Genomic DNA, 24,678 nt, shown 5'->3' with positions numbered 1-24,678 from the left:
GCAAGCCCATAAACCATTTAAAAAAAACTTGTTGCATGCCACCAGCTGGGCGTATTCCACTGAGATTGGCTGATACTAGAACTAGAGGGCATGGGTTAAGGGTGAATGGTGAAATGTTTCTTCACTCAGAGGGTGGTGAGAATGTGGAAATGATGGATGCAGGTTTGATTTTTAACATTTAAGAGAAATTTGGATAGGTACACGGATGGGAAGGTTATGGAGGGCTATGGTCTGGGTGCAGGTTGATAGCACTAAGCAGATTAATCATTCTGCATGGACTAGATGGGCTGAAGGGCCTGTTTCTGTGCTGTAGTGATCTATGAATCTCTGACAAGATGCTGTGGGAGTGTGGGAAAGGGTCTTGTTGTTGCTTGTGTCCTGCTAAACATTGTGGATGCGTGGCAACACTTGCAGGCTGTCCCCTGCACGTCTGTAAGTCATGTTGGTTGTTGATGGAAATGATTTCACTGTATGTTTTGATGTAAAGTAGATGAATTTGAATCTGATTCAGAAGCACAGTTGATGCTCAGACTACCCTCTCCTGATCGGAAGACTCGGAATGGTGGCAGCAATCCAGTAGAAATCCATCAACTTCTCCTGGATTTTGATTTGGGACCAGGAGGTCACTCAGTGTACGGTCCCTGCCTTGAGTGTGTGACGGGAAATGTGGAGGGAGTGTTACTTTGTGTTGAGTTGGCTCTGAGTTGTCTGAATGAGTCAGAGAGGAAGCAGTCAGTCAGAAGCTTTCCTGCCAGTGGGAACATTCCAATCTGTAGCTGGTTGCTGACTGACGCATAGTTCCCAACTTAAACAGGGGTATGAAGAATGTGCAGAATCTGATTAAATCTGCTGTGTGCTGTAGGAAGGCAGGAGGCAACCTGTTTCTTTGACATACATCTCTGAGTTATGCCATTCCCCCTCCCACAATCCTAATCCTCTGGAAGCTGAATAATGTGCTCCATGTGACTGTTGGGCATGTTGTGTCCGTTACAATAGAGTGAGCTGTCTTTGCATTGTTCTTGTGTTTATAGAACATTGAACCAATTAAGTTAGTAATCAAATTGTGAATTCCCTCTGCCTACGCAATGTCCGTATCCTTCCATTTTCTTCACAGTCATGCGCCTATCTAAACGTCTGTTAGAAGTCCCTAATGTATCTGCGTCTACCACCACCCCAGGCCCTCGCCACCCTCCATGTTGTTAAAAACAATCTTGCCCCTCCCATCTCCTTTGAAATGACCCCCTCTCACCTTAAATGCATGTCCTCTGGTATTAGACATTTCAACTCAAGGAACATATCAGATTTTGTCTGTTCTATCTGTGCCTGTCATAATCTTATAAACCTCAATCAGATCTCCCTCAGCCTCCGTCACTCCAGAGAAAACAACCCAAGTTTGTCCAACCGCTCGTTACAGCACGTGCCCTCTAATCCGGGCAGCATCCTGGTAACCTCTTCTGCACCCTCTCCAAAGTGTTGACGCAGAGAGTGGTGAATCTGTGGAATTCTCTGCCACAAGAAACAGTTGAGGCCAGTTCATTGGCTATATTTAAGAGGGAGTTAGATATGGCCGTTGTGGCTACGGGGGTCAGGGGGTATGGAGGGAAGGCTGGTACAGGGTTCTGAGTTGGATGATCAGCCATGATCATACTGAATGGCGGTGCAGGCTCGAAGGGCCGAATGGCCTAGTCCTGCACCTATCTTCTATGTTTCTATCCTCCCCCGAATGGGGTGACCAGAACCATATGATTTTAGAAAGACCCTTAGTCGGGCCTCACTGCTGTAACTGGAGGGCAGAAAGAGAGCGTGCCTGCGGGTGAAGTGTAGGCAGAGCTGAGAAAACCATGTCCAATGCAGCCCCTGATTGTCAAAGGACCTCACTGGAGGAGTGGTTGGATTCCTGAGGGGAAGGGAAGAGTGATATCTGATCTGGGAGCTCTTATTCCAGAGAGTCTTTGCTGACTCCAATTGCAAGATGTCAGAGTCTGAACTTGTTGCCCCTTTAAAATGCCTCCGTATCTTTATTATTTTATGTTCTGAAAGAAACTGTGTGTGCAATACTTGACCTCCTGTTAGGGAACCAGACAGGTCAGGTGACAGAAGTATGTGTAGGCGAACGTTTTGGGTCCAGTGACCATGATGTCATTAGTTTCAAGTTATTTATGGATAAGGATAGGTCTGGTCCTCAAGTTGAGGTTCTAAATTGGAGAAGGGCCAATTTTGTGGAAATGAGAAAGGATCTAGGAAGAGTGGATTGGGATAAGGTGTTTTCTGGCGAGGATGTGTTCAGTAAGTGGAAGGCCTTCAAAGGAAAAATTTTGAGAGTGCAGAGTTTGCACGTTCCTACCGGATTAAAGGCAAAGTTAACAGGCACAGGGAACCTTGGTTTTCAAGAGATATTGGCGATCTGGTTATGAAAAAGAAAGAGGTGTATAGCAGGTATAGGCAACAAGGAACAAATGAGGTACTTGAGTATAGAAAATGTAAGAGAATACTAAGGAAGGAAATCAGGAAGGCAAAAAGAAGACACGAGGTTGCTTTGGCAGATAATGTGAAGGTAAACATGAAGGGTTACTACAAGTATATTAAGAGTGAAAGAATAGTAAGGGACAAAATTGGTCCCCTCGAAGATCAGAGTGGTCGTCTATGTGTGGAGCCTCACGAGATGGGGGAGATCAACAGTTTTTTTGGATCAGTATTTACTCTGGAAACTGGCATAGCGTATATGGAAGGAAGGGAAACAAGCAGTAGTGTCAGGGAACATATAGAGATTAAAGAGGCGGAGGTGCTTGCTGCCTTACAGTGAATAAAGGTAGATAAATCCCCGGGCCTGACATGACATTTCCTCCAACCTTGAGAGAGACTAGTGTAGAAATTGCAGGGGCCCTGGCAGAAATATTTAAAATGTCCTTAGCTACGAGTGCAGTGCCGGAGGATTGGAGGGTAACTCATGTTGTTCCGTTGTTTAAAAAAGGCTCCAAAAGTAAACCAGGTAATTACAAGCCGGTGAGCCTGACATCAGTAGTAGGTAAATTATTGGAAGGTGTTCTGAGAGATCGGATATACAAGTATTTGGACAGCCAAGGGCTGATTAAGGATAGTCAGCATGGCGTTTGTATGGTAGATCATGTTTAATGAATCTTGTAGAGTTTTTCAAGGAGGTTACCAAGAAAGTAGACGAAGGAAAGGCTGTGGATGTTGTCTACATGGACTTTAGTAAGGCCTTTGACAAGGTCCCACATAGGAGGTTAGTTCAGAGGGTTCAGACACTAGGTATCCGTGTTGTAAACTGGATTCGAAATTGGCTGTGTGGGAGAAGACAGGGAGTGGTAGTGGATGATTGCTTCTCAGACTGGAGGCCTGTGACTAGTGGTGTGCCTCAGGGATCTGTGCTGGGACCATTGTTGTTTGTTGTCTATATCAATGATCTAGATAATAATGTGGTAAATTGGATCAGCAAGTTTGCTGATGACACTAAGATTGGAGGTTGTGGACAGCGAGGAAGGCTTTCAAAGCTTGCAGAGGGATCTGGACCAACTGGAAAAATGGGCTAGAAAATGACAGATGGAAATTAATGCAGACAAGTGTGAGGTGTTGCATTTTGGAAGGACAAATCAAGATAGGACATATACAGTAAATGGTAGGGCACTGAGGAGTGCGAAGGAACAAAGGGATCTGGGAGATCAGATACATAATTCCCTGAAAGTGGCGCCACAGGTAGACAGGGTTGTAAAGAAGGCTTTTGGCATCCTGGCATTCATAAATCGAAGTATTGAATATAGGAGTTGGGATGTTATGGGGAGGTTGTATAAGACATTGGTAAGGCCAAATTTGGAGTATTGAGTGCAGTTCTGGTCACCTAACTATAGGAAGGATATCAGTAAGATTGAAAGTGTGCAGAGAAGATTTACTAGGATGTTGCCGGGTCTTCAGGAGTTGAGTTACAGGGAAAGATTGAACAGGTTAGGACTTTATTCCTCGGAGCGTAGAAGAATGAGGGGAGATAGAGGGTTACAAAATTATGAGGGGTATAGACAGTAAATGCGAGTAGGCTCTTTCCACTTAGATTAGGAGAGATAAACACAAGAGGACATGGCTTTAGGGTGAAAGGGGAAAGGTTTAAGGGGAACTTCTTCACTCAGAGTGGTGGGAGTGTGGAACGAGCTGCCATCTGACATGGTAAATGCGGGCTCACTCTTAAGTTTTAAGAACACATTGGATAGGTACATGGATGGGAGAGGTCTGGAGGGTTATGGTCTGGGAGCAGGTCAATGGGACTAACGGAATAAAGTTTTAGCACATACTAGAAGGGCCGAATGGCCGGTTTTCTGTGCTGTAGTGTTCTATGAAATGAGTCAGTTGTGCCCAATTGTCTCTGTCTCCTCAGTTTCTCAGTACCTTCCCCACTAACAACACAAGGCTTGCTCTTATCTCTACTCTTTTTAAAAAAAAAGTTACATAATAAAGGAACCAAGTTGGAGACCAAGTTCACCAAAAATCCGAGTGGGAAACGAGTGAAGACAGTGACCCTGATGGACACTGGTAATCTGGAGTACTGTGTGTCCGATTCACTGGTTCATTAGCGAGACTAACAGTTGAGCTCTCAGAGAGTGCAGCTTCCTCACGGGCTCTGGGGGATATTGGGATCTGTGTAACATCCAACTCAGTACCAGACCAGTCACAGCCTCATTTGTGGTGTGGACCAGGCCCTTGTGCCTTGAGGCTGACTGTAAAGGCTGCCGAGGAAGGAGCTGGTTGTGTGCCGCTGGATTCTGTGCTGGGTTGGAGCCTGGTCCCTTCCATCAGTGAGGCTCTCTATTGTTTGCTCGGTGGGAGGCGAGCTGGATTGGGTTCATCTGCAGCTGCACTTGCACGATATGAGGAACTGCTATGGGCTTGTTCTTGCAGAAACATAGCTCCAGGCTAACATCCACGTACCATCAATCTACAGGCCACGACACTCAGAGACTTCATCTGTATTATTATTTTCTTTTATATTATTTGTTTAATAACTATGTTTTTCTGCTACCATAATTGTGTGTGTTATATCTGCCTTGTGCTGTGTGTAACATTGGCCCCAGAGGAACACTGTTTTGTTTAACTGTATTCCTGTGAATCAGAATCAGGTTTAATATCACCGGCATATATCGTGAAATCTGTTCACTTTGTGGCAGCAGTACAGTGCAGTGCATGATAATATATATATATTTATATGTGTGTGTGTGCATCAAGTAGTTGCATTCAGATAATTAGTGTAAAAATAGAACAAAAAAAGTAGTGAGGTAGCATTGATGGGTTCAATGTCCATTTAGAAATCAGACGGCAGAGGGGAAGAAGCTGTTCCTGAATCGCTGAGTGTGTGCCTTCAGGCTTCTGTACCTCCTTCCCGATTGTAACAATGAGAAGAGGGCATGCCCTAAGTGGGGGTCAAGATTCCTTGATGATGGAAGCTGCTTTTCTGTGGCACCACTTAGAAAATGAGAATGGCAATTGCAGTTGAACTTGAATTTTTGAGGACTGTTTGCCTGTGGTCGAAGGGAAAGGGACTGGGATGAAAACTCTCCCAAAGAGCTAACTGGGTGCTGGACTGCTCCTTGGCTCTGGAATTCTGTGAGGCCTGAGGGTATCGTTGGGAAGGAGAAGCCGGGTTCAGAGAATGCAGCTTCCTCACGGGCTGTGGGGGACATTGGGATCTGTATAACATCCAACTCAGTACCAGACCAGTCACAGTCCTTATCCACGTGACCTGCGCACCACCCATCCGAAATGTAAGGAAATCAAGAAGTTCAAAGTGTTTATTATCAAAGTCTGTATACGTTACTATCTTGAGTTTAATTTTCTTGCAGGCAGTCACAGGAAAAATAAAGAAATCCAATAGAATCTATATAAAAATACATAGAGATGGTCAAACAACCAATGTGCAAAAGGAGGCAAACTGCAAACAAGAGAGGTCCTTGAAAGTGAGTCTGTAGGTTGTAGAAGCAGTTCTGAGTAGTGGTGAGTGAAGTTATTCACACCATTTCAGGAGCCTGATGCTTGTAGGGTAATATCTGTTCCTGAAACTGGTAGTGTGGGACCTAAAGCTCCTGTATCTAGTAGCAAGAAGAGAGCATGGCCTGGGTGGTAGGGGTCCTTGATGGTGGATGGTGGATGCTGTTTGCTTGTGAACACTCCATGTAGACGTGCTCAGTGGTGGGGAGGGCTTTGCCAGTGACGGACTGGGCTGTATCCACTACTTCTGCAGCCTGTTCCGTTCCTGGGCTTTGGTGTTTCCATACCAGGCTGTGATGCAACCAGTCAGGATACTCTCCACTGTGCATCTATAGGAGTTCATCACAGTTTTTGGAGCCGTGCCAAATCTATTAGATGCTGGAATCTGTTGTTGAGGACGTAGTAAGCAGGGTTTGAGTGTACCACAGCAGTGAGCAGCGTTGTCATGGATCTGTGAAAGGGAAATGATGTTTTACTAAGTTGTTTGAGTATTTTAAAGTTGCAACTCAAAGAATAACAGCAAGAAGCTGATTATAATGTATTTGGACTTTGAGAGGCCTTTGGTAGGATGCCTCTTAAAAGATTATCACCAAGAATGAGGGGAGATGTGGGCTGAGGAATGCTGTTTATGTTGGGACCAGTGCAGTGTTGGTCGGCTGCTGGCGCAGTGAGATCAGCACCAGGCTCGAGAACGGAGGTTCCCGAGTTCGATCCAGTGACAGAGTGCCCCTGAGCGTGCTTTCCATCCGCGCCGGGTGGATATCGAGCCTGCAACTCGGCCTCGTAAAATAATACTGTGAAATGTCTGTGTGAGGAGTGGCGCCCCCCCCCCCACACAGCCTTCCGATCTGCGCCTTGTAAGGCATGAAAATGCCCGACGCTGGCCTCTCAGGCCTGAGTCGACATCGTCGTCATCATCATCATCAATGCAGTGCTGGAAGCCCAGTTCTTCGCAATCTGCATCAATGGTTTGGGTGAGGATTAGGTATAATATCTTAGTTTGCACAGAAGGATGGTATTTTTATTTATTTACTTACTTAGAGATATGGCGGGAAATAGGCCCTTCAGCCCAACGAGCCTCACTGCCCAACAACCCACCTATTTAACCCTAGCCTAATTTAAAATGACCAATTAACCTCCTAACCAGTACGTCTTTGGACTGTGGGAGGAAACTGGAGCACCCGGAGGAAACCCTTGCAGTCTCATGGAGAACGTACAAACTCCTTATAGACGGCGGCAGAATTGTGGAACGCACAGAGCTGTAATAGCGATTCACAAACAATGTGGCTTCTGAGGACAATGTAGGGTTGTTAAGGTGATATGGACATGGCAGGTCAGGCAGCATCCGTGGAAACGATCGGTCGAGGTTTCGGGCTGGAACCCTTCATCAGGACTGTAGGGGGAAGGGGCAGAGGCCCTATAAAGAAGGTGAGGGGAGGGTGGGAAGGAGAAGGCTGGTAGGGTCCAGGTGAAAAACCAGTAAGGGGAAAGATAAAGGGGTGGGGAGGGGAGGCAGGGAGGTGATAGGCGGGAAAGGTGAAGAAAGAATAGGGGAAAACATTCTACCACCTCCTTCTACTACCCATTGTGTTTTCCCCTATTCTTTCTCCTATTCTGGGCTGCCCAGCACGATCCTTGCTGATTTCATTTGACGTAAATTTAATGGCAATGATTATCTATGGAATAATTAGGGAAAAAAAAATAAATGGTGAACATTTTTTAAATGGAAAAAAAACTGAAAATTGCTGGAATTTAGTGAAACCAGGGTGTCCTTGGAGTCACATCACTTAACATTCAGGTACAGCAAGCAATTGAAGTAAACAGTATGATGGCCTTCATGATAACAGAATTGTACACAAGATTAAATACATCTTAACACAATTAAATAGCGCCCTAGTGAGACTGTATGGAAAAATATGTTTGGATCTGGTCTCCCTATCTGAGGATGGATATATTCATGGCTAGGGGTAATCTGAGGTAATTTCTAAAGTAAGTACATGTTCGGCACAGCATTGTGGGCCGAAGGGCCTGTATTGTGCTGTAGGTTTTCTAAGTGATGCTTTTCACTGTATGCTTTGATGTGCATGTGAAAAATAATGCTAATATTTATCTATCTTCGTTCATTTGAGGCAAGATTAGCCAGACTGGAATGATGCTTTTGGGAGTCTGGGTGGGAGGTTCAGAGTAAATTTATTATCAACGTACATGCATGTTGCTATGTACAATTCCAAGTTCCATTTTCTTGTGGGCATTCACAGTAAATACAAGAAATATAATAGAATCGATGAAAGACCAAGCCCAACAGGACAGACAAACAACCAATGTGCAAAAGGCAAACTTCAAATACAAAAAGAAAAAAAAACAATAAGTATTGAAAACAGGAGATGAAGAGTCTTTGAAAGTGAGGCCATGCGTTGTGGGAACAGTTCAGTGATGGGGAAAGTAAAGATGAGGATGATTTCAATGAAACATGCAAAGTTCATCAGTGGCGTGATAAATGGGAGAGATGGTGTCCCTGGTTGTCCACTCCAGACCAGGGGTCCTAGTCTTGGAATAAGCAGCGGGCTGTTCAGTGCAGAGCTCTGGAGGCAGTCATTGAGCAAAGCCGACAAAGATCAACTCGTTTCTGCATATGAGGGGACCTGTGGTACTTGAATCAGGACAGTGGGACGGAGGTGTAATGGAATCCATGTGGAGTGGGCGGGTGACCAACACACTAACGGGGAGCAGAATACAACACTTTACAGCTCCGGTGATCGGAGTTCTGTGTGTTTAGAGTTTGTGTGTTCTCTTCATGACCACGCGGGTGTCTTGCAGGTGTTCCGGTTTCCTCCCCCATTACAAAAGACGTACAGTTAGGCCAGTAAGTTGTGTGCTTGCCCTGATGTCTCAGGACGACAACACGTGTGAGCTGCCCCCAGCACATAGGACATAGAACACCATGGCACAGTTGTGCCAACCATCTAACCCAGTCTTAAGATCAATCTAACCCTGCCCTCCCATATAGTCCTCTGTTTTTCTTTGTATTTGTGCCTATCAAAGAGTTTTTTAATGTCCCTAATGTATCTGCCTCAACCACCAGCCCTGGCAGCTTTCCAAAGCACCACCACGCTCTGTGTCTTTTAAAAACCAACAACAACCTACCTCTGACATTCCACCTATACTTTCTCCCAATCACCTTAAAATTCAGCCCCTCGTAGTAGCTATTTCTGCCTCAGGAGCATCAGTCCGCTCAGTCAATGCTCCTCCTCATCTTGTACACCTCTATCAAGTCAGCCCTTATCAAAGATCAATGATCAACTGTATTCGCCACGTACATTTACAAACGAGGTTGGTGCTGTTGTTCGTTGATGTGACCTGCAAAACAATGAACAACTTTTTATTTTGTATAGTTCTTTATTCTTAAAGTTAGAGGTTAAAGTTTTGATACGGAATGAAATGTGCATAAATACATAGACACCAGTAAGTATTCACACAGTAAACAGCGTTATAAAACATGGTTTAATGTGTTTATGGTGAAGTACAGTGACCCCTTTGCTCCACAGAGAAAAGCCCTATCTCGCTGAACCCTTCCTGTCTAATCCAGGCAGCGCCCTGGCCAATCTCCTCTGCAGCTTTGCGAAAGATTACATATCTGCGCTATGCTGAGGTGACCAGAACTGAATACAATATTTCAAGTGTGTTCTAAATGGGATTTTGTAGAGCTGCAAGATTACCTCATGACACATTCTTGAATGCGTTGGTTGTGGATGCAAACGAAGCATTTCACTTTGTGTAGTGATGCTTGATGTACATGTGTCAAACAGTAAAACTAATCAGACTGTTAGCAGGCAGTGAGCTCCTGTGATCTGGAATGTGATGTCCAAAACAATGGCATACAGCAATTTTTTCCATACAAGAGGTTGGAAAAATAATGAAGGAACTTGCTGGAAAACTCATTTAAAGAGTCTACAGAGACCGGATGGGTTGAATGGCCTTCTGGTCTGGATTGCTCAATGTTGGTTGGCTGGGGATGTCGGTGGGGAGGGTCTGCTGTTGTTTTCCTTGGTTGGATGGTTGAACCCGTGACAAAAAGCTTGTTGAAGGAGTTGAGGGGTGGGGGAGAGGTGAAGAAAGTCAGGGAGGGAACTCCACTGCTCAGCTGATGGCATCCAGCAGGTGGGACCCTACCTGGATCCCTACCACCCACCCCACAATCTCTTTGACCCACTGCCACCAGGGAGGAGGTACAGGAGCGTCAGGATTGGGACTGTCAGACTGGGTAACAGCTTCCTCCCTCAGGCTGTGAGACCAATGAATAACCTGTCACCACCGAGGTCAGAGAGCTGTCTAACGTTTATCCGTGCTACGTTTGAATTATATTTTATTAACTTATTTATAGTAATACTTTGTTTTATGTGCTGTGTGTGCACCGTGGTCCAGAAGAATATTGTTTTCTTTATATATATATATATATATGTGTGTGATCAGATGACAATGAACTTGAACTTGGACAGGAGGGGCCCTTACTGTGTACACTGAAAACAAACTTCCAGGCTCCCAGTACCCAGTCTGCATGCACTTTGCAAGTTAACCTACAGAGTGACTGAGAAGAGCCTAGGGTTATGTCCTAAAGAGTTAATGTTCCTATGTCCTCAAATCAAATGCCAAGAAAGGTTGTGTTTTTTTTTCCACAATCCTCAGCATGTATGTGTAAGGATCCAGCCTATATTATGGTGATCCAGAAATAATAAATATGAGAGTGTTCAGGGGGTTTAGTTAAGAATTGCCCTCTGCAGCGGATGTGTTGGGTTTGGTGGGTCTCTACAGAGTGGGACACTCACCCCTGCTGGGCTCATATTTTACATTCTTTGTTATTTTCCTTCCTCATTTGAGTTAATACCATAGTGCCAGTGTAACGTGGCAAAGCTAAAAACAAATTTAAATGTAAATTTATTATCAAAGCAAGTATGTCACCATATACAATCCGGAGATTCATTTTCCTGAGGGCATATGCAATAAATCCAAGGACGATGAAAGACTGCACCTAACAAGATGGACAAACAACCAATGTGCAAAAGACAATAAACTGCAAATACAAAAGAGAAAAAGAAATAATAAATAAGCAATAAATATCGAGAACATGAGATGACGAGTCCATAAGTTGTGGGAACAATTCAGTGTTGGGGCGAGAGAAGTTATCCCCTCTGGTTCAGGAGCCTGATGGTTGAAGAGTAATGGCTGTTCCTGAAGCTGGTGGTGAGGGTCCCGAGGCTCCTGTACTTTCCTGATGGCAGCAGTGAGAAGAGGGCATGATGGTGAGGGTCTCCAGTGATGGACACTGCTTTCCTGTGACAGCACTCGTGTAGATGTGCTCTATGGTTGGGAGGGCTTTACCCATGATGGACTGGGCCGTATCCACTACTCTTTACAGGATTTTCCGTACAAGGACATTTGTGTTTCCATACCAGACTGTGATGCAGTCATTATACTCAACCACCACACATCTGCAGATGCTAGAAATCCAAGTAGCACACTCAAAATGCTGGAGGAACCCAGCTGGCCAGGCAGCACTTATGGAAAAGAATAAACAGTCGACGTTTCAGGCCAAGAGCCTTCATCAGGACTGGGAAAAAAAATGAGTAGAGCAAGAAGGTGGGGGAAGGCGAGGAAAAAGTACAAGATGATAAGTGAAACCAGGAGAGGGGAGGGGTGAAGTAAAGAGCTGGGAAGCTGTTAAGAGATAAAGGGCTGGAGAAAGGGGGATCTGATAGGGGAGGGTAGAAGACCCTGGAGAAAAAGGGAAGAGGGAGGAGCAGGTAAGGAAGTGAGGTACGAGAGGGAAATGGGAATGCTGAAGAGGAGGGGTAACTACCAGAAGTTTGGGAAATCGACATTCATGCCATCAGGTTGGAGGCTGTCCAGACGGAATATAAGGTGTTGCTTCTCCAACCTGAAGTAACTTCTGCCATCTGCAATGGGATCCCACCCCAAGCACGTTTCCCTCCCCCCACTTTCTGCTTTCCACAAGGATCACTCCGAACGAGACTCCCCCTCTACTGCCACAATGAGGTCACACTTAGGTTGGAGGAACAACACCTTATATTCTGTCTGGGTAGCCTCCAGCCTCCAGCCTGATGGTATAAACATCAATTTCTCAAACTTCCTGTAACTGACCCCCTCCCTTCACCATTGTCATTCCCATTTCTCTCTCTCACCCCATCTCCTTACCTGCCCATCACCTCACTCTTCCCTTTCTTCCATGGTCTTCTACCCTGTCCTATCAGATTCCCCCTTCTCTAAGAGCCCTTCATCTCTTTCATCTATCAGTTTCCCAGCTCGTTATTCACCTATTCCCCCTCTCCAGGTTTCACCTAGTACTACTTCCTAACCTCCCCCCACCTTCTTAGATCGACTCCTTTCCAGTTCTGATGAAGGGTCTCAGCCTGAAATGTCGACTGTTTACTCTTTTCCATGGATGCTGCCTGGCCTGCTGAGTTCTTCCAGCATTTTGTGTGTGTTGCACACAGCTATGGAAGCTTGTCAAAGTCTTAGACCTGCAAAAGGACCCCTTGTTGTAGGGTTTGGATGCTTGCATGCCTCACGGACCCGGAGAGCTCTGTTGGCTGGAGTCAGGGCTTTATGTAGGGTCACCCATGTCAAACAAGGGTAGAGGCCAGACTAAGAATGGTCCATTGGTCCTCCAGGTTCGGGGGTTCAGCTCAGGGCCAACAACCTTGACTGGTAAAACAAAATTGTTACAGAAACAGAAATGATAAATCCTTCTATGATAGGCAATGATATTCCTGAGCCTCCAGCTGCGACTTGCATGACTGACTGAGTTGAAAACGGAGAGGAAGTGACTGACGTGATGAAGGAGGTCCTGGGTACTGCCAAAGACGGAGGACTTTCATTGCTGCCCTAAATGCCAATGGTATAATGAGCAGTAAAGTTTTAGATGTCATACCGAATTTTCGCAAACTCCTAAGGAGTTTCTTCATCGTTGCACTTAAATATTGGGCCCAGGATGGGTCCTCTGAAATGCTAACACCAAGGTATTTAATATTGTTGACCCTCTCCACCTCAGATGCCCCGATGAGGACTGGCTCATGGACCTCTGGTTTCCTCCACCTGAAGTTAATAATCAGTTCCTTGGTGTCGCTGACACTGAGTGAGATGTTGTTGTTGTGGCACCACTCAGGCAGATTTCCAATCTCCCCCCGTATGCTGATCCATCACAACCTCTGATTTGCCCATTGACAGTGGTGTCACAGCAATCTTAAATCTGGCATTGGAGCCTAGCCACGCTGTCACAGGATTAAAGTGAGTAGAGCAGAGGGCTAAGCACACAGCCTTGTGGTGCGCTTGTGCTGATGGAGATTGTGGAGGATATGTTTTTGTCAGTCTGAACTGACTGGGGTCTGTAAGTGTGGAAATGGAGGATCCAATTTCACAAGGAGGTATTGAGGCTTATCGCTCAGTTTTGAAGGCATAATAGTTGGGAGTGCCAAGTTGTGGATGGTAAAAAGCACTCTGCTGTTAACATTGTGGCTGTCCAGATGTTCCAGGGTTGAGTAAAGAACCTGATGCTGCTGTGGACCTGCTGTGTCAGCAGGCAAATTGGAGCGGATCCAGATCACTTCTGTGGCAGGAGTTGATGTGATTAATCATCAACCTCTCAGAATATTTCATCACCTGTGTCACCATATACATCCCTGAGATTCATTTACTTGTAGGCATTCATAGTAAATACAAAGCAGCAGAACAGAATCAACAAAAGACTGCACACAACAAGAAGGACAAACTACCAATATGCAAAAGACAACTGTGCAAATACAAAAAGAAAAAAAAGTGAGGAAATAAAGAAACAATAAACATTGAGATGAAGAGTTCTTGAAAGTCCATAGGTTGTGGGACATTTCAATTGGGTGAAGTTATCCCCTCCTGTTCAAGAGCCTGACGGTGAGAGGTAATAACTATTCTTGAACAGGGTGGTGTGAGTCCTGAGGCTCCTGTACCTCCTTCCTGATGGTAGCAGTGAGAAGGGAGCGTGACCTGGGTGGTGGGGGTCCCTGATGATGGATGCTGCTTTCCTGTGACAGTGCTCCATATAGATGTATTCAAATGTGGGGAGGGCTTTACCTGTGAGCTGGGCTAAATCCACTACTATTTGTATCTGGCCAACTCTGCAGGGAGGGGCCACAGCTTAGCACAGGAATAGGTTTACCAAGTCTGTGTGAACTATGGCGTTTTCCTAACTAATCCCACCTGCCCGCACCTAGTCCACCCTGCTGGTTCCGACTCTCCATCAAGACAATAATACTGCAGCAGAGTTGGGTTACTCGGCCCATCCAATCTGCTGTACATCACAGCTGGTTTATTAACCCTCTCAACCCCATCCTCCTGGTAACCTTTGAAACCCTAACTTATCAAGAACCTATTAACCTCTACTTCAAATATACCCAGTGCCTCGGTATCCACGACGGCTGTCTTCCACAGATTCTCTACCCTCTTAGTAAAGAAATGCCTCGACATCTCTTTTCTAAACGGACGCCCCTCTGGTCCGGTCCCAGACACTCCCACTGAACATCGGTGCGGTATGTGCTTCCAATAGGACCTTCTGCCTAGCCTCTGCTGCTGGGCTCGGCTCTGTGCTGACATTCGGAAGAACCGAATGTTTGAATTTGTCTCTGGGGCCCGCCGAGGCGGAGGATGCCAGATCTCCTCCCCTTTCCCAAATGCGCACAGTACGGGCGCTGGTGGGGGTGGCGAGAGCTGGCATCCTGGGCTGGGCTGGGCGGAACCCGGTGCGAGTTCGGACGTGGGTGCCGATGTCCCAGGACTCGGGGGGAGGGAGCCGAGATCTGTGGCGGACGCCGTGCCCCGGGGGTAGGGAACTGGCCGGTTTTCGGACCGAGGATCTCACGATTTCAGGGGACTCCACCTCTGTCCGCAGCTGCATCGCTCGGTCCCAGGACCCGCTCGGCTGATGCGAGGCTTTCCTTAAAAGGAAATGTCTCCCGCTCAGACTGTTCCCGGGCGGTGTTTATACAAATCAGAGCGAAAGTATGTGGAGGAGAGGGGAAACGGGAGGGGCTGGTGGAGAGGGAGAGGGCGAGGACGGAGGAGCGGGAAGGATTTGGAGGGACTGAGGGAAGGTCTGCTCGAGGGCAGAGGCAAAGGCAAAGGGTTATTGGCAACTTGGGGCTCTGGAATGTGTGGGTTGGGCTAAGGGTGGGGCACAGGGACAGGCCCAGCAGATGGCTTTGTTGGCATTGAACAGGTGATGGTCACTTCAGCACCACCCGCCTTTTGTTGGGGCTCAGTGGCACCCTCGGGTGGTTGGGTGCTATTGTTATCGTGCACTCGGCTTCTCCTCACAGTGTCCGTGTCTCTGGAAGAGAATGATTGTCCTGGGCTACACACCATGGGAGGGGGCAGTTTTGAGGGAGCTCCGTGCCGTAGGAGGGGGTGGTATTTAGGGAATGCCGTGCCATGGAAGGGGCGGTACTGAGGGAGCTCGGTGCCCTGGGAGGGGCACTATACAGGAGTTACAACTTGCGAGCCTGACTGTTCTGGGGGCTGTGGGTAACCCCAGCAGGAAGAGTCCTAAGTACCATAAGACATAGGAGCAGAATGAGGCCATTCGGCCCATGTCTTCTCTACCATTCCATCATGGCTGATTTATTATGCCTCTTCAACCCCATTCTCTTGCCTTCTCCGCATAATCTTCAACACCCTTAAATATCTGTTAAACTCAGTTTTTAAATTATCCAAAGACCTGGCCTTCACAGCCACCTGTGGCAATGAATTCTACACATTCACCACTCTGGCTAAAGAAATTCCTCCTCATCTCTGTTCTAAAGGGACGTCCTTCTATTCTGAGGCTGTGCCCTCTGGTCCTAGACTCCCTCACCCTAGGAAACATCCTCTCCATGTCCACTCTATCTATGCCCTCAGGTCCTAGATTCCCCCACTATAGGAAACATCCTCTCCGCATCCACTCTATCTGTGTCCTCTGGTCCTAGACTCCCCCACTATAGGAAACATCCTCTCCACATCCACTCTATCTGTGTCCTCTGGTCCTAGACTCCCCCACTATAGGAAACATCCTCTCCACATCCACTCTATCTGTGTCCTCTGGTCCTAGACTCCCCCACTGTAGGAAACATCCTCCCCACATCCACTCTATCTGTGTCCTCTGGTCCTAGACTCCCCTACTGTAGGAAACATCCTCCCCCCATCCACTCTATCTGTGTCCTCTGGTCCTAGACTCCCCCACTATAGGAAACATCCTCTCCACATCCAGTTTTTCCAGGCCTTCAATATTCAATAGGTTTCAATAAGATGACTGTATCCCCCTCCCTCCCTCCACCCATTCTTCTCAACAGCGAGTACAGGCCCAGAACCATCAAATGCTCCTCGTACATTAATCCTTTTATTCCTGGGATCATTCTCGTGAACCTTTTCTGTATCCTGTCCAATGCCAGCATAAAGCCTCAGCATTACATCTTTGCCTTCATGTTCTAGTCCTCTGGAAATGAATGCCAACATTGCATCTGCCTTCCCTGTTACTGTTGTGACAGTGTCTGTACAAAACGTTTCCTCTGTTACATTTCAGGATGTGCTGATCCTGTAGTACACGGACAGTTACCCTTCGTTCCCCACAACTACCAGAGTGCAGAGTGTCCCTCCTGCTCATCCAACATGTGTGCTGTCTGTGACTCCCTGCACAATGGTGGTACTGTACTGAGGCTGCCCTCCGCTTACTGCCGTCATCATAAGATTGGCTGCTCACGTGCTCTTTAGGGAAGGGAGATGGTTAGTGATTAGCACTGGCATCAGAGGACCATTGTCAGGGCATTCTCTGCCCAGTGGCACGGAGAGCGGAGGGCATGGAAGGGGTGCTAGTCCTGTGAGTCAGCAGTCTGGGCCAGGCATACATCGGTGACTCAGCTTGTAACGATGCAATTTAAATATTAGTTTTATTTGTCACATTAACACTGAAACATCAAAACACACAATGAGATGGGTTGTTTGCATCAATGACCAACACAGTCCAAGGATGTGCTGGGGGCAGCAGGTGGGGTTGCCATGCCCACAACTTACTGACCCTAACCCGTCCCGTACACCTTTGGGATGGAGAGTTTACCAAGCACCCCAATTGCTGCTGCTGGAAGTGTTACACTGACTCCTATGCTACTGCGACAGTTTTAACAAAAAGTAATCTCTTTAGGAATACAAGGACACAACCACTCGAAGGAGAGGGGGCCATTTGGCCCGTCGTGAGTCCTGTAACATTCAGTACTGTCTGCTGTGCCTGATTCACCCTCCGTGCACACATCTCTGAATGCTGAAGTGCTTGGGGAGGGGAGGGTTCAATTCCAGCACTGTCTGCAAGGAGTATGTACATTCTCCGTGACTACGTGGGTTTCCTCCGGGTGCTCCGGTTTCCCGAGAGGTGGGTGTAATTGGACGGTGCAGCTCGTTGGCCCAGGAGGGCCTGTTATCATGCTGTATCTCTAAATAAACTTTCCCTCTCACTTTAAACCCATGCCTCTAGCATTTGACACGGCCTCCCTGGGAAAAGATTCTAGCGACTCTATCTGTGCCTCACATAATTTTATAAACTTGTATCACCTCCCGCTGCTCCAGAGAAGCAATCCAGGCTTGTCCAGTCTCTCCTTACAGCCAATCCTGTCCGATACAGGCAGCATCCTGGTGGAACGTTTCTGTGCCCATTCTAAAGCCTCTAATTCCTTCCTTTCAAGTTCATGAACAGTTGTTATCCCTCTGCCATCAAACCCTTCACTCTACCCCAATGCTGAACTGTCCCCACAGCCTGTGGACTCTTCATCTTATCTTCTCAATATTTATTGCTTATTTATTTAACATTATTCATTTACTTTTTCTATTTGTAGTTTGTCATGTGTGCAGTTTTTTCACTGATTCTATTGTGCTTCTTTGTATTTACTGTGAATGCCAGCGAGGAAATGACTCTCAGAGTTGTACACGGTGACATACCTGTTCTCCTTCAGCTGCCACAGGATGTTTTGACTTCTATAAAACTCTGCCTAGACAGACGGTCAGGCACCAGTTCCCCAGAGGTCTCCTCTAGCCTAGAGCGCACGACATCACAAAGCTCCATATTCATGGCTATTCCTAATATCCCTCAGAGGGAAACTGGTTACTGGAGGGAGAGAGACAGGGAGGTCACTGAACTGTGGTGCCGCTCGGTGCTAAACCAGGGGACATCTTCAGGTAGCAGGGAAGGAAGGAGGGCCACGTGGATGCTGGGATCATGGGGGGGTGGTGGTGGAGGTGGTTTGACCACTTAAGGGACCATGTCTCCCTTCTAGGAATGGTGCTAAAGGACAGGTCAGGAGAGTGCATGGCTTGGAGACTGGTGTGAAAATGAAGATGTTCTTTTGAGGTAGTTCAACCCCAGGGCTGTGAGCGAAGGGGGAAAGGGAGAGGCCATTTCCATCATCTTCCACTCTCCCCCATCTCACTCCAGGTTTACTTGCCCCCTTTCTCCTATTCTCCCCACTCAACCATTGCCCCTTCTCCTTACATTTCAGCCCACCCTTCCTTCCCTCTTTGCTTTCATCCCTTCCCCTTCTTCCCTTTGCCTCCTCCCTTCATCCTCCACCTCACTCCCTCCTGCCTCATCCCCCTCTCCCTACTCCCACTCTTCCCTTTCCCTCCCCTCTGTCCTCTCTCATCCCTTCCATTCCCATCCCCCTCACTCCCTCCCTCACCTCCCTCCCCATGCTTCCCTCACTCTCCCCCTCCCTTCCCCCACCCCGCTCTCTCCCCCTCCCCTCTCTCCCCCTCTCCCATCTCCTTCCCACTCTCTTCCCCTCTCCCATCTCCTTCCCCCTCTCTCCCCGCTCCCATCTCCTTCCCCCCCTCTCACTCCCTCTCTCCCCTCTCACTCCCTCTCTCCCCTCTCACTCCCTCCCTCTCTCTCCCCCTCCCCCTCCCTCTCTCTCCCCCTCCCCCTCCCTCTCTCTCCCCCTCCCCCTCCCTCTCTCTCCCTCTCCTCCTCTCCTTCCCTCTCTCCCACCTCCCTCCCTCTCTCCCACCTCCCTCCCCCTCTCTCCCCCCCTCTCTCCCCTCCCTCTCTCTCCCCCCCTCTCTCCCCTCCCTCTCTCTCCCCCTCCCCCCTCCCTCTCTCTCCCCCTCCCCCCTCCCTCTCTCTCCCCTCCCCCCTCCCTCTCTCCCCCTCCCCCCTCCCTCTCTCCCCCTCCCCCCTCCCCCTCCCCCCTCCCTCTCTCCCCCTCCCTCTCTCTCCCCCTCCCTCTCTCTCCCCCTCCCTCTCTCTCCCCCTCTCCCCCTCCCTCTCCCCCCTCCCCCTCTCCCCTCTCCCCCTCCCTCTCTCTCCCCCCTCCCTCCCTCTCTCTCCCCCTCCCTCCCTCTCTCTCCCTCTCTCCCCCTCCCTCTCTCTCCCCCTCCCCCTCTCCCCTCTCCCCCTCCCTCTCCCCCTCTCCCCCCTCCCCCTCTCCCCTCTCCCCCTCCCTCTCCCCCTCCCTCTCTCCCCCCTCCCTCTCTCTCCCCCCTCCCTCCCTCTCTCTCCCCCCTCCCTCCCTCTCTCTCCCCCCTCCCTCTCTCTCCCCCCTCCCTCCCTCTCTCTGTCCCTCCCCTCCCTGCTGTTTCTCGGCTCTCTGAGTTCAGACTTTGCTGTGCTGTTTTGCTGGAATGCCTCCAGCGGGCGGGGCGGCTCCGGGACAGAGTGAGGGAGTGACCGTGTGAGTGAGGCAGAGGCAGGGGCAGGGCAGGGATAGGGAGAGGCGGCGGTCCGGCAGCCTGTCACCGGCGGCACGGGGGCACAGACGGAATCAGGGCGGCAACTGGCCGCGGGGAACCGGAAGCCCAGCGTCCCGGGACGGAGCGGGATGAAGTTCCGCGGAGGCCGGGCCGGGGTAAGCAGGCTGAGCGGTCGGGGTGGAGATCGTGGACGGGTTTATCCGGCCCCCTCACCCCTCACCCCTCACCGTCCCTTCCACTCTCCGCCTGACCCCATACCGATCCTCCGTTAACCATTCTGTCCCGGGACTACCATCGTCTCCCCTTCTGCTGCCCACCGTTATCCCTGTCCTCATCAGTGCTCCACTTCCCATCTCTGTGAGCTCCCCCCCCACACACACAGTCACCCCCACCCTATCCTCCCCAGACATCACCCCCACCCTATCCTCCCCAGACATCACCCCCCACACAGTCACCCCCACCCTATCCTCCCCAGACATCACCCCCCACACAGTCACCCACATCCTATCCTCCCCAGACATCACCCCCACCCTATCCTCCCCAGACATCACCCCCCACACAGTCACCCACATCCTATCCTCCCCAGACATCACCCCCCACACAGTCACCCACATCCTATCCTCCCCAGACATCACCCCCCACACAGTCACCCCCACCCTATCCTCCCCAGACATCACCCCCACACAGTCACCCACATCCTATCCTCCCCAGACATCACCCCCACCCTATCGTCCCCAGACATCACCCCCCACAGTCACCCCACATCCTATCCTCCCCAAACATCACCCCCAACACAGTCACCCCACATCCTATCCTCCCCAGACATCACCCCCCACACAGTCACCCCCACCCTATCCTCCCCAGACATCACCCCCCACACAGTCACCCACATCCTATCCTCCGCAGACATCACCCCCACCCTATCGTCCCCAGACATCACCCCCCACAGTCACCCCACATCCTATCCTCCCCAAACATCACCCCCAACACAGTCACCCCACATCCTATCCTCCCCAGACATCATCCCCCACACAGTCACCCCACATCCTATCCTCCCCAGACATCACCCCCACCCTATCCTCCCCAGACATCACCCCCCACACAGTCACCCCACATCCTATCCTCCCCAGACATCACCCCCACCCTATCCTCCCCAGACATCACCCCCCACACAGTCACCCCACATCCTATCCTCCCCAGACATCACCCCCCACACAGTCACCCCATGTCCTATCCTCCCCAGACATCACCCCCACCCTATCCTCCCCAGACATCACCCCCAAACAGTCACCCCACGTCCTATCCTCCCCAGACATCACCCCAACACAGTCACCCCACATCCTATCCTCCCCAGACATCACCCCCACACAGTCACTCACATCCTATCCTCCCCAGACATCACCCCCACACAGTCACCCACATCCTATCCTCCCCAGACATCACCCCCACCCTATCCTCCCCAGACATTACCCCCCACACAATCACCCCACGTCCTATCCTCCCTAGACATCACCCCCCCACACAGTCACCCCACATCCTATCCTCCCCAGACATCACACCCACACAGTCACCCCACGTCCTATCCTCCCCAGACATCACCCCAACACAGTCACCCCACATCCTATCCTCCCCAGACATCACCCCCACACAGTCACTCACATCCTATCCTCCCCAGACATCACCCCCACACAGTCACCCACATCCTATCCTCCCCAGACATCACCCCCACCCTATCCTCCCCAGACATTACCCCCACCCTATCCTCCCCAGACATTACCCCCCACACAATCATCCCACGTCCTATCCTCCCTAGACATCACCCTCCCACACAGTCACCCCACATCCTATCCTCCCCAGACATCACCCCCCACACAGTCACCCCACATCCTATCCTCCCCAGACATCATCCCCCACACAGTCACCCCACGTCCTATCCTCCCCAGACATCACCCCCACCCTATCCTCCCCAGACATCACCCCCACACAGTCACTCCACGTCCTATCCTCCCCAGACATCACCCCCACCCTATCCTCCCCAGACATCACCCCCACACAGACACCCCACGTCCTATCCTCCCCAGACATCACCCCTACCCTATCCTCCCCAGACATCACCCCCACACAGACACCCCACGTCCTATCCTCCCAAGACATCACCCCCAACAGAGTCACCCCACATCCTATCCTCCCCAGACATCACCCCCCACACAGTCACCCCACATCTTATCCTCCCCCAGCCATCACCCCCTCACACACAGTCACCCTCCTGCAGATATCAACCCCCCACACAGTCACCCCACATCCTATCCTCCCCCAGACATCACCCCCCACACAGTCACCCCACATCCTATCCTCCCCAGACATCACCCCCCACACAGTCACCCCACATGCTATCCTCCCCAGACATCACCCCCAACACAGTCACTCACATCCTATCCTCCCCAGACATCACCCCCACCCTATCCTCCCCAGACAACACCCCCACACAGTCACCCCACGTCCTATCCTCCCCAGAAATCACCCCCAACACAGTCACCCACATCCTATCCTCCCCAGACATCACCCCCACACAGTCACCCCACGTCCTATCCTCCCCAGAAATCACCCCCAACACAGTCACCCCACGTCCTATCCTCCCCAGACATCACCCCCCCACACAGTCACCCCACATCCTATCCTCCCCAGACATCACCCCCCACACAGTCACCCCACATCCTATCCTCCCGAGACATCACCCCACCCTATCCTCCCCAGACATCACCCCCACCCTATCCTCCCCAGACATCACCCCCACCCTATCCTCCCCAGACATCACCCCCACACAGTCACCCCATGTTCTATCCTCCCCAGACATCACCCCCACACAGACACCCCACGTCCTATCCTCCCCAGACATCACCCCCAACACAGTCACCCCCACCCTATCCTCCCCAGACATCACCCCCCACACAGTCACCCCACATCCCATCCTCCCCAGACATCACCCCCACACAGTCTCCCCACATCCTATCCTGCCCAGCCATCACCCCCCACACAGTCACCCCACATCCTATCCTCCCCAGACATCACCCCCCACACAGTCACCCCACATCTTATCCTCCCCCAGACATCACCCCCTCACACACATTCACCCTCCTGCAGATATCAACCCCCCACACAGTCACCCCACATCCTATCCTCCCCCAGACATCACCCCCCACACGTTCACCCCACATCCTATCCTCCCCAGATATCACCCCCACCCTATCCTCCCCAGACATCACCCCCCACACAGTCACCCCACATCCTATCCTCCCCAGACATCACCCCACATCCTAACCTCCCCATACATCACCCCCCACACTGTCACCCCACATCCTATCACCCCCCACACAGTCACCTCACATCCTATCCTCCCCCAGACATCACCCCCCACACAGTCACGCCACATCCTATCCTCCCCCAGACATCACCCCCCACACAGTCACCCCACATCCTATCGTCCCCAGACATCACCCCCACCCTATCCTCCCCAGACATCACCCCCCACACAGTCACCCCACATCCTATCCTCCCCCAGACATCACCCCCCACACAGTCACCCCACATCCTATCGTCCCCAGACATCACCCCCACCCTATCCTCCCCAGACATCACCCCCCACACAGTCACCCCACATCCTATCCTCCCCCAGACATCACCCCCCACACAGTCACCCCACATCCTATCGTCCCCAGACATCACCTCCACCCTATCCTCCCCAGACATCACCCCCACACAGTCACCCACATCCTATCCTCCCCAGACATCACCCCCACCCTATCCTCCCCAGCCATCACCCCTCACACAGTCACCCCACATCCTATCCTCCCCAGACATCACCCCCGACACAGTCACCCCACATCTTATCCTCCCCCAGACATCACCCCCTCACACACAGTCACCCTCCTGCAGATATCAACCCCCCACACAGTCACCCCACATCCTATCCTCCCCCAGACATCACCCCCCACACAGTCACCCCACACCCTATCACCCCCCACACAGTCACCCCACATCCGATCCTCCCCAGACATCACCCCCCACACAGTCACCCCATATCCTATCCTCCCCAGACATCACCCCCTCCCCACACAGTCACCCCACATCCTATCCTCCCCAGACATCACCCCCCCACACACAGTCACCCTCCTCCAGACATCACCCCCCTTCTGTGTTCCTCCCCCTACAAGCAGGGTCCCTGTTACTATCCCCCTCTCCTCCCTCTGTCATTCATTCCTCTCCCCCCACCTTCTTCAGGCACATTGTCCTTCCCCCCACCCCCACCCTCTGCGAGTAGGAGCAGGATTTGCCCATGGACCTCCATGTGGAACCGATCTGGGGTGACTGCTCGATCACAGTGAACAGCAGGTGTGGGAGAGATCCCCTACCTCTGTCACTACCTCACCCACCCACCCTCCCTCCCCTGGTCTGTCCTCACTGGACCGGTCAGCATTTATTGGCTGTTCCTGACTGCCCTGGGAGGGTGGGGAGCGTGGTGAGCCACACCTCCTGGACCCCGAGTGGCTGCAGGCCTGTCTGTGTGAGTGGGAAAGGGATTTGTTTTGGTGTTGTTGTTTTTGTTGTGCACTTGTTACGTTGGCAAACATGCATTTCACTGTATCTTTCAACTTACAGTTCAGATTCAGTTTATTGTCACTCAACTGTACACGTGTATACCGTCGAACAAGACAACGTCCCTCCGGGCCAGGGTGAACAGTACAGTACATATAACTCACACACACAGCACATAAAGTAATACCTCCACAATAAACTATCAGATAATAGGGTGTGTTTATGACACAAGCTGAAACGCTTAAATGTCGACTCAAATTTCGACAAGCTGTGTTAAATAAATCAGAACTGTTGCCCTGGACCTTCCTGGCGCGAGATGTGGTGGGTTAGGGGAATGGAGAGACAGAC

General features: G+C 50.3%; 1 protein-coding gene across 3 annotated transcripts in view; it reads left to right on the top strand.

Moving 5' to 3' along the window:
* LOC134336876 (unconventional myosin-Ic-like) overlaps window positions 1–24,678 on the top strand; it is a 132,829-nt gene that overhangs the window by 32,005 nt on the left and 76,146 nt on the right. The window contains exon 1 of one of the 3 annotated variants that reach the window (XM_063031475.1): window positions 19,729–19,892. The exons of the other annotated variants lie outside the window; for them this stretch is intronic. Coding sequence (XP_062887545.1) covers window positions 19,866–19,892 — 27 coding nt within the window. The 5' untranslated portion in view covers window positions 19,729–19,865. Of the gene's footprint in view, window positions 1–19,728; window positions 19,893–24,678 lie in introns of those variants that run through there. 3 annotated transcript variants of the gene reach the window in all.

Source organism: Mobula hypostoma, chromosome 23 (assembly GCF_963921235.1).
Source record: "Mobula hypostoma chromosome 23, sMobHyp1.1, whole genome shotgun sequence".
NCBI classification, from domain to species: domain Eukaryota; kingdom Metazoa; phylum Chordata; class Chondrichthyes; order Myliobatiformes; family Myliobatidae; genus Mobula; species Mobula hypostoma.
Note: the sequence above shows the minus strand (reverse complement) of the source record. Positions and strands in the feature narration are given on the sequence as shown.